The sequence below is a fragment of the Penaeus vannamei genome, chromosome 2 (assembly GCF_042767895.1).
Source record: "Penaeus vannamei isolate JL-2024 chromosome 2, ASM4276789v1, whole genome shotgun sequence".
Classification (NCBI taxonomy): Eukaryota; Metazoa; Arthropoda; class Malacostraca; order Decapoda; family Penaeidae; genus Penaeus; species Penaeus vannamei.
Genome location: NC_091550.1, coordinates 43,807,751 through 43,820,250, shown reverse-complemented (window position 1 = coordinate 43,820,250; position 12,500 = coordinate 43,807,751). Strand labels below are relative to the sequence as shown.

General features: G+C 36.5%; 2 protein-coding genes across 2 annotated transcripts in view; one reads left to right on the top strand and one right to left on the bottom strand.

The window, feature by feature from the left end:
* LOC113818646 (acid phosphatase type 7) overlaps nucleotides 1–12,500 on the top strand; it is a 19,720-nt gene that overhangs the window by 1,676 nt on the left and 5,544 nt on the right. The window contains exons 2-7 of the mRNA XM_027370833.2: nucleotides 1,377–1,495; nucleotides 1,861–2,055; nucleotides 2,989–3,121; nucleotides 3,873–3,948; nucleotides 4,160–4,257; nucleotides 5,114–5,297. Coding sequence (XP_027226634.1) covers nucleotides 1,381–1,495; nucleotides 1,861–2,055; nucleotides 2,989–3,121; nucleotides 3,873–3,948; nucleotides 4,160–4,257; nucleotides 5,114–5,297 — 801 coding nt within the window. The 5' untranslated portion in view covers nucleotides 1,377–1,380. The remainder of the gene's footprint in view (nucleotides 1–1,376; nucleotides 1,496–1,860; nucleotides 2,056–2,988; nucleotides 3,122–3,872; nucleotides 3,949–4,159; nucleotides 4,258–5,113; nucleotides 5,298–12,500) is intronic.
* The window catches only part of LOC113805981 (uncharacterized), a 5,025-nt gene continuing 3,019 nt past the window's right edge, over nucleotides 10,495–12,500 (bottom strand). Inside the window, exons 2-6 of the mRNA XM_027357071.2 lie at nucleotides 11,864–12,154; nucleotides 11,655–11,761; nucleotides 11,309–11,392; nucleotides 10,957–11,137; nucleotides 10,495–10,811 (exon numbers count right to left, since the gene is read on the bottom strand). Coding sequence (XP_027212872.1) covers nucleotides 10,662–10,811; nucleotides 10,957–11,137; nucleotides 11,309–11,392; nucleotides 11,655–11,761; nucleotides 11,864–12,154 — 813 coding nt within the window. The 3' untranslated portion in view covers nucleotides 10,495–10,661. The remainder of the gene's footprint in view (nucleotides 10,812–10,956; nucleotides 11,138–11,308; nucleotides 11,393–11,654; nucleotides 11,762–11,863; nucleotides 12,155–12,500) is intronic.

The window sequence follows — 12,500 nt, the reverse complement described above, 5'->3', positions numbered from 1 at the left end:
GTGCTTTGCATGTTTCATTTGCTAGATAATTTATAGTTATTGTATATAGTTCTGCAGAATCATGGTTTGATGTGATATGACATAAACATATCAGTTAAGTAAGATGTTTAAGAGGTGAGATGTTGTAACCTGTTTTTGATAGAATATATATTTTTCTTTGATTATTAATTGTGCATGTCAGCGCTTGTGTAATATGGCTCAAATGTTTGTTTAACATATTGCAAGTTTCTTAATCTCTGTCTCTGTCTCTGTCTCTGTCTCTGTCTCTGTCTCTGTCTCTGTCTCTGTCTCTGTCTCTGTCTCTGTTCTGTCTCTGTCTCTGTCTCTGTCTCTGTCTCTGTCTCTGTCTCTGTCTCTGTCTCTGTCTCTGTCTCTGTCTCTGTCTCTGTCTCTGTCTCTGTCTCTGTCTCTGTCTCTGTCTCTGTCTCTGTCTCTGTCTGTCTCTGTCTCTGTCTCTGTCTCTGTCTCTGTCTCTGTCTCTGTCTCTGTCTCTGTCTCTGTCTCTGTCTCTGTCTCTGTCTCTGTCTCTGTCTCTGTCTGTCTCTGTCTGTCTCTGTCTCTGTCTCTGTCTCTGTCTCTGTCTCTGTCTCTGTCTCTGTCTCTGTCTCTGTCTCTGTCTCTGTCTCTGTCTCTGTCTCTGTCTCTGTCTCTGTCTCTGTCTCTGTCTCTGTCTCTGTCTCTCTCTCTCTCTCTCTCTCTCTCTCTCTCTCTCTCTCTCTCTCTCTCTCGCTCTCGTTCTCGCTCTCGCTTTCTCTCTCTCTCTCTTTCTCTCTCTCTCACTCACTCACTCACTCACTCACTCACTCACTCACTCACTCACTCACACTCACACTCATACCCACACCCACACCCACACTCTCACTCTTACTCTCACTCTTACTCTCACTCTTACTCTCACTCTTACTCTCACTCTTACTCTCACTCTTACTCTCACTCTTACTCTCACTCTTACTCTCACTCTTACTCTCACTCTTACTCTCACTCTTACTCTCACTCTCTCACTCACTCACTCACTCACTCACTGACTCACTGACTAACTGACTCACTCACTCACTCACTCACTCACTCACTCACTCACTCACTCACTCACTCACCCACTCACTCACTCACTCACTCACTCACTCACTCACTCACTCACTCACTCACTCACTCACTCACTCACTCACTCACTCACTCACTCACTCACTCACTCACTCACTCACTCACTCACTCACTCACTCACTGTCACAGCCATGGCCACTGCACTCTTTCACTTTTCTTTTTTAATTTTTTTTTTCCTGTCTTCTTATCCTTCCCCACCCTTGTAGATTTCTTGCCTCCTTCTTTTCCGTGTTTCAGGACTTTTTGAATGATGATTTGATTCTTTTCATTCGCAGCAGGATGAGGTCCTTTACATCATGGGTTATTTTGCCCATTTTGAGTGGCTTATTGTTGACGTCTGCAGAAAACAGAATTGATGACTATCAGCCTCAACATGTACACATAGTTATTGGAGGTAACTTGTTATTTTTGTTGTTATGATGATGATAATGATAAGAGGAACCATAACATTGTTATTAATTTTTTTTTTTATCAGTGTTGTTATTAATGATTACTTAGGAATTGAGATGATATAAAAAGTCTTTTAAATGTTAAAATACAGTTCACGCTTACTACAATTTATATTCTTTGGTTCAGTATTTGTATATTCCTTACTTATCAGATACAATATGATTGTGTAACTTTCCAAAATCAATTACCATTATAAAGGAATAAAGCTCTATTACATTCATAATCCAAATTAAAAGTAGTAATAATAAAAAAAAGAATCCCTTCTGAATTTAGAATCCCTCACTCATTGCCTTTCCCCATTGCTTGCAGAGACCTCCAAGGACATGGTTATTACATGGACCACCTTCACAGACACTCCCTCAAGTGTTGTTGAATATGGGAATGCTGGGCTGACACAAACAGCCACGGGAAGCAGTACACAGTTCACAGATGGCGGTACTGAACACAGAAACTTGTGGATGCACAGAGTCATACTGAAGGATCTGCAGCCAGATACTATGTATTGTAAGTCTTTTCCTTTAAAGTTGGGGAGTCTCTAGCTATATGTTTTTATGAGATCAATTTTTGTGAACTTCCAACTTAAAAGTGTAATTATATATGCTTTTTCTGTTTTTTTTTTGTTTTGTTTTGTTTTGTTAATGATAGAGAAGGTCTTTAGAAGGATATGGTGGGATATGTTTTTTGTCTGTTTATGAATTAACTGAAATGGATTTTTTTTTTTTGTATGATTAGTAGTGATTTCATAGAAATAGTTCTTATTTTAGTTTCCTCATTCTAAAGAAAGGGAATCAATGACTGTACTTAAATGCTTGATCTTGTTGGGGATGTTCTCATCTATCTCCCAAACAGTATAACATCACTTCATATCTCCCCTGAAATCATAAGATATGCGCTTCGTTATCTCCCATCCTTGTTCGCCAAAGTAGTGATCACAAAGTCGGGTTTGTAGAGAGAGTCTCTTCAGTGTATGTTCTTTAATGTTGCTAAGCCAAGAGGGGTTACATACATCGCTGCTAGGGCATACATTTGACAGGTCATAGAAAACGGATTGCACATCGTTACAATGGTATCACAAACATAATAAATGTTAGTCAATTTCTACATAGTGTTAATAACATATATCATTTAGTGTATGTTAATACATAACTGATCTCATGAAAAGATAAGAACATTTGTTAGAAAGATGTTAGAAATTAACACTGATGATCAACTTGAGTGAATTATGATCAGTAAAATATCCATTTATGGTCATTTGTATTTTCTATGTGCTGCACCAGTAAAATATGTTGCATATCTTATGTCCCAAAAAGGATGATTCAAAATCGAAATGTCTCACTTACTAGCTTTCTGAAGTTCATTTTTATCCTTTATATTTTTTTTTTATGAAACTGATCCATATTAAAGAAAAGTATCAATAATGTATTTCTTCCTTGACAGTCTACCACTGTGGAAGTCAGCTGGGTTGGTCAGAACTGTTTGTTTTCAAGACCTGGAAGAATGGGACTGACTGGCCTGTGTCAGTGGCTATGTATGGTGACATGGGTGCAGTCAATGCTCAGTCTCTGCCAAGGTATGCCGCTCTGTGTTTGTGTATAAAAATAGAACTTTTTCTGTAAATTGGTAAATGCTTGATCATGTTCTATATTTTTTGGTATTTTTGTTTAGCACATGTAGTTGGTAACGTTCATGACTTTGCTCTGTGAAGGACTGAGTTTTATCTTTGAATTGTCATCTGTGATAGTTATGACTTCGCAGTATTACAAATTATAATATCATATAAAGTATGGACTACAATCAATTATCATTCCTGTACCAAGGAAGGTTGATCTAAAAGAATATAGCAATTATAGAACAAGCCTCATTAGCCATCCAAGCAAAGTGCTATTATGGATAATACTTATCTGGTTGAAGCTATGGGATGATGATGATGAATACATTTCTAATTGTCAATTTTAATCAGCCTAACATGAGGGAGGAATATAATCTGGTCTCACTGTATCCAAATATTGCAGTACCATTTTTTTCTTTATACTTTTTGTATATACAGCATATTTATCATGATTGTTATCATATTTTTATCATAAGCATCATTATGTTCATGGTCATGGATATTGTTATTGTCATTATAATTATTACCTAAACATCATCATTATTATTATTTATTTATTTTCCCTTTTCCTTTTTATTATTATTATTATTATTATTATTATTATTATTATTATTATTATTATTATTATTATTATTATCAGTTCTGTTCTATTAAACATTCAAATGGTTATTATTCTTATAAAATTCTTATGAAAATGTCTTCTTGTTTTCAGGTTACAGGAGGAGGTTCAGAGAGGAATGTATGATGCTGTGATTCATGTGGGAGACTTTGCATACAACATGGACTCGGTAAGATAGCTATCTAGCTTACCCTCTTAATTAAAGGAAATTTGTTTAATTGGTACAAAAATGTGTGCTGAATGTGTTATACATGTAAATTTTATCATATTCAGTATATTTATGTTTGCTTAAAACTCTAGCAAACCTTTGTATGGTGATGTGGCATTAGATTTCAAAAGCCTATTGTCTTAACACCATCACATGTTAATTCTCCCAAAAGGATAATGCTCGTGTCGGAGATGAATTCATGCGACAGATTCAACCCATTGCTGCCTATGTGCCTTATCTGACTTGCCCTGGCAACCACGAACAGATGTAGTGAGTTTTTTTCTTGAACTTTGTATTTTTAATTTTTTTGAAGAAGTAAATGACCTTTTTTAGGAGAAAAGCCACTATTTTTGTCTGAGTGTGCTTATTTTGAATGGTCATGCCACTGATGTTGTGAAAATGGAACATGAATTTTCTATATTAGTTGATATGCAAGGGGCTTGATATTGTGATATGACCTCCATCTCTGTTTGACTTGTGCATATTATAAGACAGGTCTAGATTAGCAAATGAAATAGCAAATGAGAGAGAAAGAAAAGAAGATAGAGGGAGAGAGTGAAAAAAATAGAAAGCTAATGAGAAAGAGCAAGAGAAAAATAGAAAGAGAAAGAGAGAGGATATTAACCATTGTGTTTTTTCATATTGCTTTAGTCCTGCCACTGGATGCAGATGCTGCATTACCTCACTAGAATAAGTACCAAAATGATGGATTTCAATCAAATCATGTCTTATATTAACTTGTAATAGGTGAAGCATTTTCTGGCCTAGTAAGTTGTTGCTCAGCAGATTCCTGTGGTTTTGTAATTTTTGCAGTTTTAATATGCCAGTATTTGCTTATTTGCTTATCAGCTGAGCGGGTTAGTGGTGTCAGTTGCAAATTTAGGTAAACAACCTGGAAACTTAAAAAATATGTATTAATGCTATAGCAGATTCCTGGGATTTTAGAATTTTTGCAGTTTTAATAGGTCAGTATTTGCTTATTTCCTTATTGGCTGAGTGGGTTAGAGGTCTCTGTTACAAATTTAGGTAAACAACCCGGAAACTTAAAGATATATGTTAATGCTATATATTATTTTTATAAAGACATTTATTGGACTTACACAACAAATATGTGTCTATCCTATAGCAACTTCAGCAACTACAGAGCAAGATTCAGCATGCCCAACCATGAGGACACAGAGAACCTTTTCTTCAGTTGGAACATGGGTCCAGTTCATTTTATTGCTGTCAACACTGAGGCATACTATTTCCTGGAGTATGGCCTCAAACCTCTCTCTCGTCAGTATGACTGGCTCATCAAAGACTTGGAGGTAAAGTATAAGAGTATGTTAATAGCTTATGTTACTGTGAAAATAGGGGTGAAAATAGGGGTATTGGAAGGATTAACCTGTTGATACCTGGAATTCTTGTACACCTGCACTTTCCACTGTGGTTTTATCTGTTTATTTATTTATGCATAAATGGCCCCATTAGTTGATATTCACAAAGGAGTTGGTTACTAGGTCTATCTGATTCCATTATCATTATTAATATTGGTTATGATAGTTGTTATTATCAGGTAATAGTCTTTAATCTAGACTGTAGAATAAGTACATAGGAAAAAGATAAAGCTGATAAAATGCTTAATGCAAATAAGAAAAGAAAATTTAATTCATTTGGAACAATTGAAGCAACTACAAAACAAACAAGAGTAATTAAAAGTAAAAGACAATGTAAGTGGTCACTGTACAGTGTCCAGCAACAAGAAAATGGTACCCCATTTTCTAGTATACAGACCATTGGTGTCAGGGAGTTAAATCCTTAGTGCTTGAGGTTCATGGATGCTTTCTTCATGTCTTTTGCTTTGTCAAAATCCATATGTAGTTTGATGTTACTGTGATGGTGCTTATGTATTTGTCTCATCTAATAATATTTCAACAAGAAAGTGAAAACAAAAATGAAATTTATTGTTTGAAAAAAATATGGAGCATGATATTAGAAAACAGGTTGGCATTAGTTAACAACCCTTAACAATTATTATGCTTTTTTAATTTCTTACATTTAATACTTTATATGGCCTCCAGAATGTCGCTGAACTTTTTTCATGTGCTGTAGCAATGATAGGCCTAGGTTCTTTGCCCAGAACTCCATAACCCATTAATTGCATGATTAAAAATGGCTAGTGGCCATTACTGTGGGCTTGTTGGCATGTATTTGCTATCTTTGATGGGCTAATGGCACTGGGTATGTCATTATGCAGTGTCATCTGTGACTGCAGGACTTTACGCCTTATGAAGGAAGCTGGTGACTCTGTCTTGCAAATTACTTTTTCTTATATGCCACAAGTTTTCTATAGTATTGATATCCAAGCCTTTTCTAAGTCAGTCTTTAATATAAGTCATCAAGCCAGTTTTTCAGATTTTACCGTGTAAGCAGGAGCACCATCTTATTGCAAAACTTTGGCACTACCTAGTTTGTTGGAGTCAGGGAAATAGTTATATATTAGCTCAAAATAAACAAATTGGCTGGCAACACAAAGTTACCTAACCCCTTATTGGGGAAGGAACCCCAGACCATCAAAGAATTTGGGTGTTTTATAATTCCACAAATAAAATGAGGATTGAAGGAGTCACTACCCTTAAGCTATCAGACATTTCTACCTGTGTTGCATGTTACTTAGAGGCGTCTTCATTGCCCTACAAGAGGGTGAGCCATTCCTCATTCCAGGTTGAGGGTGATTAGATCAAAATTGTTAAGGAAAAAGTGTTAGTGCTATTGTTATATCAGTTTCAGGAGAAAAGTCAGAAGGGAGAGAGTCCAGGGAGGGGGGGTTGTTGCAACACTTGTCATTTGTATCCATGGGAAGTGGAAGGGATAATGGGGAACAAAAGGGTGATGGTGCAGCTGAAGCAGGAGGGGAATGGAATGTGTTGGCAGCCAGTGGGAGGAAGGGGTGCAGGGGGAACATGAGTTGTAGGAGGATGGATGTCGGAAGTTATCTTGGTTCATGATTAGATAGAGTTGAATGCCTTTGAGAGTTTCTGAAGTGGAGTTAATTTCAGAGGTCTGAGAAACAAAAGTTTTTTTGAGGGGGATAAGAGGGGACAGACATTTGAGGGGCAGAGGGAGAGGTTGATGTAGGGGGATGTAGTAGAAGATGGGATGGAACATTTAGCTTGTCTCGTGCGACGAGTTGAGCAAGGAGGAAGAAATTGGAATGTCTGGAATAGTGGGGAAGATTAGGTGTCTGGATTTAGAATGGCAAAAGAATTTGACTGGGAGAAGGAGGGGATAGAATTAGGATGAGGAAGAGATACTAAGGGAGATGTATAAACATTTTGGGAGGGAGGGGTAGGGAGCCGGCAAAGGACAGTATTCGGGTAGGAAGTAAGAGAAAACTCGTCTGCGTGCTTCCTACCTTGGCCTCATGTAATGTGAGGCCAAGTTTGAATCTGAGATTTGCCACCTAAGAATCAAACTAGGTAGGGCATCCCCTATAATAAACATTATCAGAGCCACCAGAATTGGCACGTGTGATTGTGCAGAGCAGTTTGATCGATTATGACCAGACTGTGGAGCAGCAGTGTTTGGCAGGGTGGCAAAGTTGCCAGCATTTCTGACACTGATGTGGGGAGAGGTTGATATGTAGGACAGGGAGGCACTCTCCACCAATATAAACTTGAATTGGGAGGTCATGTCTATGGAAAGTAATCTTGGCAATATTAGTAGATTTATGGCAGCCTCTAGGGGGAATTGTGTAGCATTTTACTGATACTTATTCATAGTTGAAGGCAGGCAAGTAGGTCTTCTCCACAATCTGACCAATCCTTGTAGACAGGGCAGTTTGTTGGGGAGATGGAGATAGATCTGTTACAAGTATTGAGGGATGGATGAGGCTTGGCAGAAAGGGGTTTGCCAGTGAAGTCAGTCAAGGTTGGTAATGCTTGTAATTCAGATGTTATAGTGATAAGGCAGTAATGATCAGGGCAGCTGTGGAAGGAGACTTTGTCTATTTGTTTTTGAAGACATGTCTAGAAGAGGAAAGTTTTGTCAGAGTAAGGACTGTAGAAGGGATCACAAAAAATCAATTCCATTTGGCTGGGCTAAACAGAGTATTCAGAAAGTTTGTAGAGGTGGAGGTAGTAGAAGCATAGAGACATGTTGAACAGGGAGTATTGTTGAGTGGTGGACAATAAATAAAGCTGCAGAGTAGTAATATGGGAGGAGGGTGTAATAGATGAAAAAAGCTTTGGAGTGGAGGAGATTGAAGTGAAGGATATTGGGGAAAGGAGGAATGTTTTCTGGAGGTTAAGTAATTACCTGGGTGGATGGTTTGGCCAGGACTGAGGTGATAGTAGGTATTGAGGGTAGTGATCAGTCATGATCAAAGGAGAGACTGGGGTCTGGGAATCAGGAGAATTTAAATAGGTGTGGCTAGTTGATAAAGGGGCAAGCCTCATTGTCCCTGATAACGTACAGTCTTCATTATTGGCTTGGACTATGTTAGGGAGAGAAGTGGTCCACCCCTCAGGGTAAGGGCAGGCAACTAAACAGGAATATTTTATCTATGGTTCCCCAGGCCATTCATGTGTTGGATTCCCTAACATATGATTGCAACACATTTGCCAGTGGTCATTTACCATTGCGTTTACCAGTGATGGCAAAGTGGGATTCATGAAGAAATGGTAACCTGTATTGACTGAGTTCCCGTCGTAAATCGATCCATTCTAATGGTAGCCAACAGAGGGCTTTAGTAAAGCAATTCCACCAATAAGCAATTGGCATGTATTTACATTTAGGAAACAGAACTAGACAGCGAGATTTTAAAAATCCTTGTCACAGCTAAACCAGCATATATTAAAAAAATAGTAAATTCATTCAATCTTATCCATCATGTGGGATGTTCATAGACTTCCCTGGCTATTTATGTATAATAGGAACCAATGCAAACAGTTATAATGATATATCATTGTTTACCACAAATCAGACTGTCCAGTTTTAATTTATTTATTCATTTTTCATCATTATTAAACAAAGAACCAGGCCAAATACAATTTTCATTCATTGCTATCTGTCATCAAATAAAGGAGATATTTCAAGCTCATTCTCGCCCATGCAATTTGGAGTTTGTCCTTTGCCCAGACAACGGCAGACACAGTTGCTATACTTGTTTAACGTTGGTATTGCCAGTTTATGTCAGTAAGGTAGTTTTTTCTATAGAATTTATTTAAATTATTTCAGAGAAGAATTCTGTGAGAGTTCACATATTAATTCATTCCATTGGATTTTATTCTTGCTAGGTTCATGTGAAGATTTGCATTTTTTTTTTTTTGCCATACACATATTGTGATATTTGGTTGCCAACATACTTATTTTATCAGGTATAAAAAACAAGCCAAAAACTTCACTTGAATACTGATTTTTGGATATGATAACACATGATGACGTCATCTTCCCAGAACTTACCAGCGCTCCGACCACTGGTAAAATTTACCATGGTAACTCTGATGGCAAGTTGTTAGTGAATACCAACCCTGGTCTGTTTACCTTGGTAACTGTAGTTACCAGTGATTTTACCATCGTAAGTGTGCTAGTGAATCTGGCCCATGACTGGCATAGTCAGCCTTTCATCCTTTCAACATGGCTCTCTAACATTAGGAAATGGATATTTGAAGAGGTTGGAGAGAGAGGAAAAAAAGAAACAGTGGGGAAGAAAAGACCTTGCAAAATTAGTTTTGAGGAGGGCTGAGGCCAAGGCAAGGGCAATTTTGGGGAGTGTAGCAATATTACTAATTGTATTGGATAGGGAAAGGGAAGGTTACATATGTATAATGTGCATTTTTTTTTTTTTTTTTTTTTTTTTTTTTTTACTCTGGGATAGATAGAACTATAGTCAGGAGGTGTCATATTACTGAGATAGTGATGTATCAGATCTCAGAATTTAGAAATTTGTGGATTTAGTTACAATTTTGCTAAAATGTATGTGGATAAAAATGCCCTCTTCTTAGAAACACCCATAAATACAGATGTTCAATGATGAGACAACCACACTTGGGAGCAGTATAATGTATCACTCATTGCAACATGAGATTTCTTGGGATAGGGAGGGAAGATTACCCGCAATTATGATTTAGAACATACATTATTTTTTTTAGGGTATAAGACAGACACAAAAAGCCATAATTAAAAGATGCAGGGTCAATGATGTATCAGATCTTAGTTTAACCTCTTTAATTGGGGAAGTAATTCATCCCTTTTCATACCGTCTTTTCAATAATCATAATGAGTGCTTATGTATTGATTGAAAAATAATGAAAGAAAAAGTAGCACTTTATACAATGCATGGGCAGACATAACTTCAAAAACTATCAAAGACAATATGTAAAATCTTTCTCATTCTAACACTAGCAACAGCATAGATAAGGTTCTGGGACAATTACCAAAACTATAAATGGTGTAATTTGTCTTTTCAAGGGTTAAGTCTAGATTGTGAGTATGGATGTTTAATAAATTATTTAAACCAGCATGAATACTATAAACACATCTTTATTTGTCTAGAAAAACAATTTCACCAATTGTAGATAGAAACTTTAATTTCAGTTTGATTAGAGAGAGAAATAAAGTTGAAAGCATAAGTAAAACTGAAATAACAATAGCTTCTAGCAAAAGAAAATCAGTATTATTTGTATATAAAACTATGCGAGAGTTTCTTCTTGTTCTTGGTACTCCTTGATTCCTCGCATTACAACAGTCTTCATTAAGCAAGAAGTTCCAGAGGTGAAACCTCTACTTGTATGGATGTGATCAAGTAACTTCTTTATAACTTGCTTTCTCTGTGCTCTTCCCTGAAAAAAGGAAAGGGTTAGAAAGTATAACGTGACTTAAAAGAGAAAGATAAAATGTTACCCATCAGGGAAAATAGGCAAATAGTATCTTTATCTATATATATAAATTTGCACACAAACACCTAGATTTTCTACATTGACTTACTGAATTAGACCACCAAAAGTGGACAAGCTGATGCTCATCCAAAAAGTTGTGAAATTCCTCTAGGGTGAGAACATTTTTGTACTTCTCTCGAGAAGGAGAGACAGCCAGCACCAGTCCATTTATATTTGGCTTTGCCCCAATTATGCTCAAGTTGTCCAGGACATTTGAAATGGTTTGCAAGCTGTCAAAATATTTGTGAAAATTAACCAACTTTTCTGATTACCTCTGCAAAATAAAGATAAATGACAAATGGCTCTTAAGCTTTTTCATTAATATTGCACTAATCAAATTTTATAGTATTAAACTCCTTTCCTTATTTCCATTTGTTTAAACCAAGAGTGATTGTATGTACCTTGATAATATTTCAAAACATACTAATAAAATGAAGAAATTTCCTTTCTGCAACATATCCATAGTTGGCTTGTCTGCATTTTCCCTGTAAATACATGACCAATCTGGTGACAAGTATAATCTGATAATGACTATGTAAATAATATCAAGCAGAATAAGATATTTTATGTTATTGGAAGTAAATATATGATCCTGAATGACATTTCTAAATACTTCTGTAAATAAGCCTAAGTGAACTTTATTTCACCTTTATTTAACGCAGTTACAATTCAATGTATAGCTAATCTTGTCAGTGTCTATTTACAGAAAACTATCTGAAATAGTAAATATTTAAAATTCTCACATACACTTTCAAGTTGATATCAGACTCATGTTTTTTTCTCATGGATAACTGTGCTTGATAACATAGCATCTCGGTTCTGATGATATCACCAACACTCTTGTTTCCTGCTATCTGTAAAATATATGTTCAGGGTTACTTTAATTTAAAGAGCTTTTCTATGGAGTTATTCCATTGTTGTAATAAATCATTACATATAACAGAAGTATCACATACCACAATATTCAGGGATTTAGAAAAAGGGCTGTTTAAAGATGTCTGATAATAATTTCTCATATTGTCTTTCATTTGCATCACTGGCAGCTGTTGCATGGGTAGATTGTTTTTCTTTTTTTGTGGCATATAACACATGCCAAGGGTTGTGATTTTTATGGACTGACAAGCATGGGTGACTTCAATGGAAGCTTGAAGTTCAGCTGATCTTGAAGTGATGTGTTTAGCTGGTTCAGTTGTGTCTGTTTGTTTGCTTATTTTGTTCTGACTGTCCTCCTCATCCTGAAAACGCTTCTGTTGGATAGAAAGGTAAGATTAGTGCTTCATTTAAAATTACCTGTAAAACTTAATATTTTTGGTACAGATGAAAAGCCCCCATATGGAGAGTTTTGGAGGTCTTGCATTGTAAATACTTTATTCAGGTATATAAATTGAAGAGACCAACGCGTGTAGATAGAGGGAAATGGACACCGCCATCTTGTAGAGTGGAAGAAATACAGTGGGATAGAGCATAAATTAAGCTGCAGTGGCCTCATGGTCACTGCAAAGTGACCACGAGGCTCAAATTGTAAGTCCTGCAACTTACTTACCTTGCCAGGAATAACAAAACACTGACTGCTTAACGCGATGTCTGAAGTAG